The 1184-nt window shown below is 32.9% G+C and overlaps 1 protein-coding gene across 1 annotated transcript; it reads left to right on the forward strand.

The window, feature by feature from the left end:
- Nucleotides 1-7: 7 nt before the first annotated feature.
- LOC116007887 lies at nucleotides 8-1096 on the forward strand. Its single transcript, XM_031248551.1, has 2 exons — nucleotides 8-195; nucleotides 828-1096. The coding sequence occupies exons 1-2, from the start codon at nucleotides 97-99 to the stop codon at nucleotides 1092-1094; spliced, it is 366 nt and encodes a 121-aa protein (XP_031104411.1). The 5' UTR covers nucleotides 8-96; the 3' UTR covers nucleotides 1095-1096.
- Nucleotides 1097-1184: the final 88 nt, after the last annotated feature.

Here is a 1184-nt window from a genome sequence, read left to right on the forward strand (position 1 = left end):
GCTGTTTACATCATTCAGAATTATGGTGGCAAGCTTGAGCACATTATTGCTAGGTTTTTAAGATCTTGTATACTGAACAGAGATGCTGTCGGAAGCATGGTGAAAGAATATTACCACGAGATTATATATGAAATATTCCATTGTGCTCCTCAAATGCTTATATCTGTCATTCCTACCTTGACCAATGAATTACTGGTTAGCCATTCCATTTCTCAATTTGTTTTACCTTTGCCATATCCTTAGTTATTTGGCAGAACTAGAGCATGCTTGGCCAGGCAAAAAAATTTCCAAATATATCTATTTTGATAAGATATTTTAAAATGGACTTATTAAATAGGTTTCTATTATGTTTGGCTTAATCCACCTTGAAAGTTCTTTTTAGAATTAAAAAGTTGTTTGGGTATGTAACTGTTAAAACTGTATTTTTCAAATTAATGATGGTCAAACTGTCAAAGTTACAATAGAGGACATGTATCACTGAATAGAGCTCTTCAAATATAGGGAGACATTTGGAATTTCAGAAATATCATTAATGTGGCATGCCATTGTCCAAACTTTTAGAAAATCGATTTTCTAAAAAGCTTCTGTTTGAGGCTGGCTTGGAATAGGTTTTTCCTCTTATTTATTCCAACAAGTTTTTCTCAAACATGAACATTTGGCCTACTTTTAACTTATTTGTGTAGATAAGCCCCAAATAAGCTGGACATGCACATAGTAAAATCTTTCGGTTTTTTTTTTTTTAAATTTATTTTATTTTAATTTTTAAAATTTTTTACCAGTAGTTGTTTTGGTCACTTTTGCAATTGATAATGGAATTCAATTTACAGACAGATCAAGTAGATGTTCGTATAAAAGCTTTAAACTTAATTGGGAAACTTCTTTCATTGCCCGGAAACCATGTTGCCAAAGATTATCGCTATCTCTTTATGGAGTTCTTAAACAGATTCTCTGATAAGTCCGCTGAAGTGAGGCTCAATGCTCTTTCACATGCAAAAACTTTGTACATAGCCAATGAACTGGAGACTGAAATCACTAAATCATCTCAAAGGCCCAAAACTGAAGTTCTAAGTAAGCTGCCAAAGGCCCAAAACTGAAGCATCTTGTCACTATTTCGCTTAGCATGTCTTGTTCCATCATATCTTGATAGTAAAGTTAATAATTGATTTTTAACTTTGTGGACTTGG

The sequence above is a fragment of the Ipomoea triloba genome, chromosome 16 (assembly GCF_003576645.1).
Source record: "Ipomoea triloba cultivar NCNSP0323 chromosome 16, ASM357664v1".
Taxonomy (NCBI): domain Eukaryota; kingdom Viridiplantae; phylum Streptophyta; class Magnoliopsida; order Solanales; family Convolvulaceae; genus Ipomoea; species Ipomoea triloba.

What these genes read in the sequence shown, in the direction of transcription:
- LOC116007887 (XM_031248551.1), top strand. Translation starts at nt 97, where the DNA reads ATGGTGAAAGAATATTACCACGAGATTATATATGAAATATTCCATTGT. An exon ending in CCTTGACCAATGAATTACTG is followed by an intron (nt 196 to 827) that starts GTTAGCCATTCC and finishes TTCAATTTACAG; the next exon opens with ACAGATCAAGTAGATGTTCG.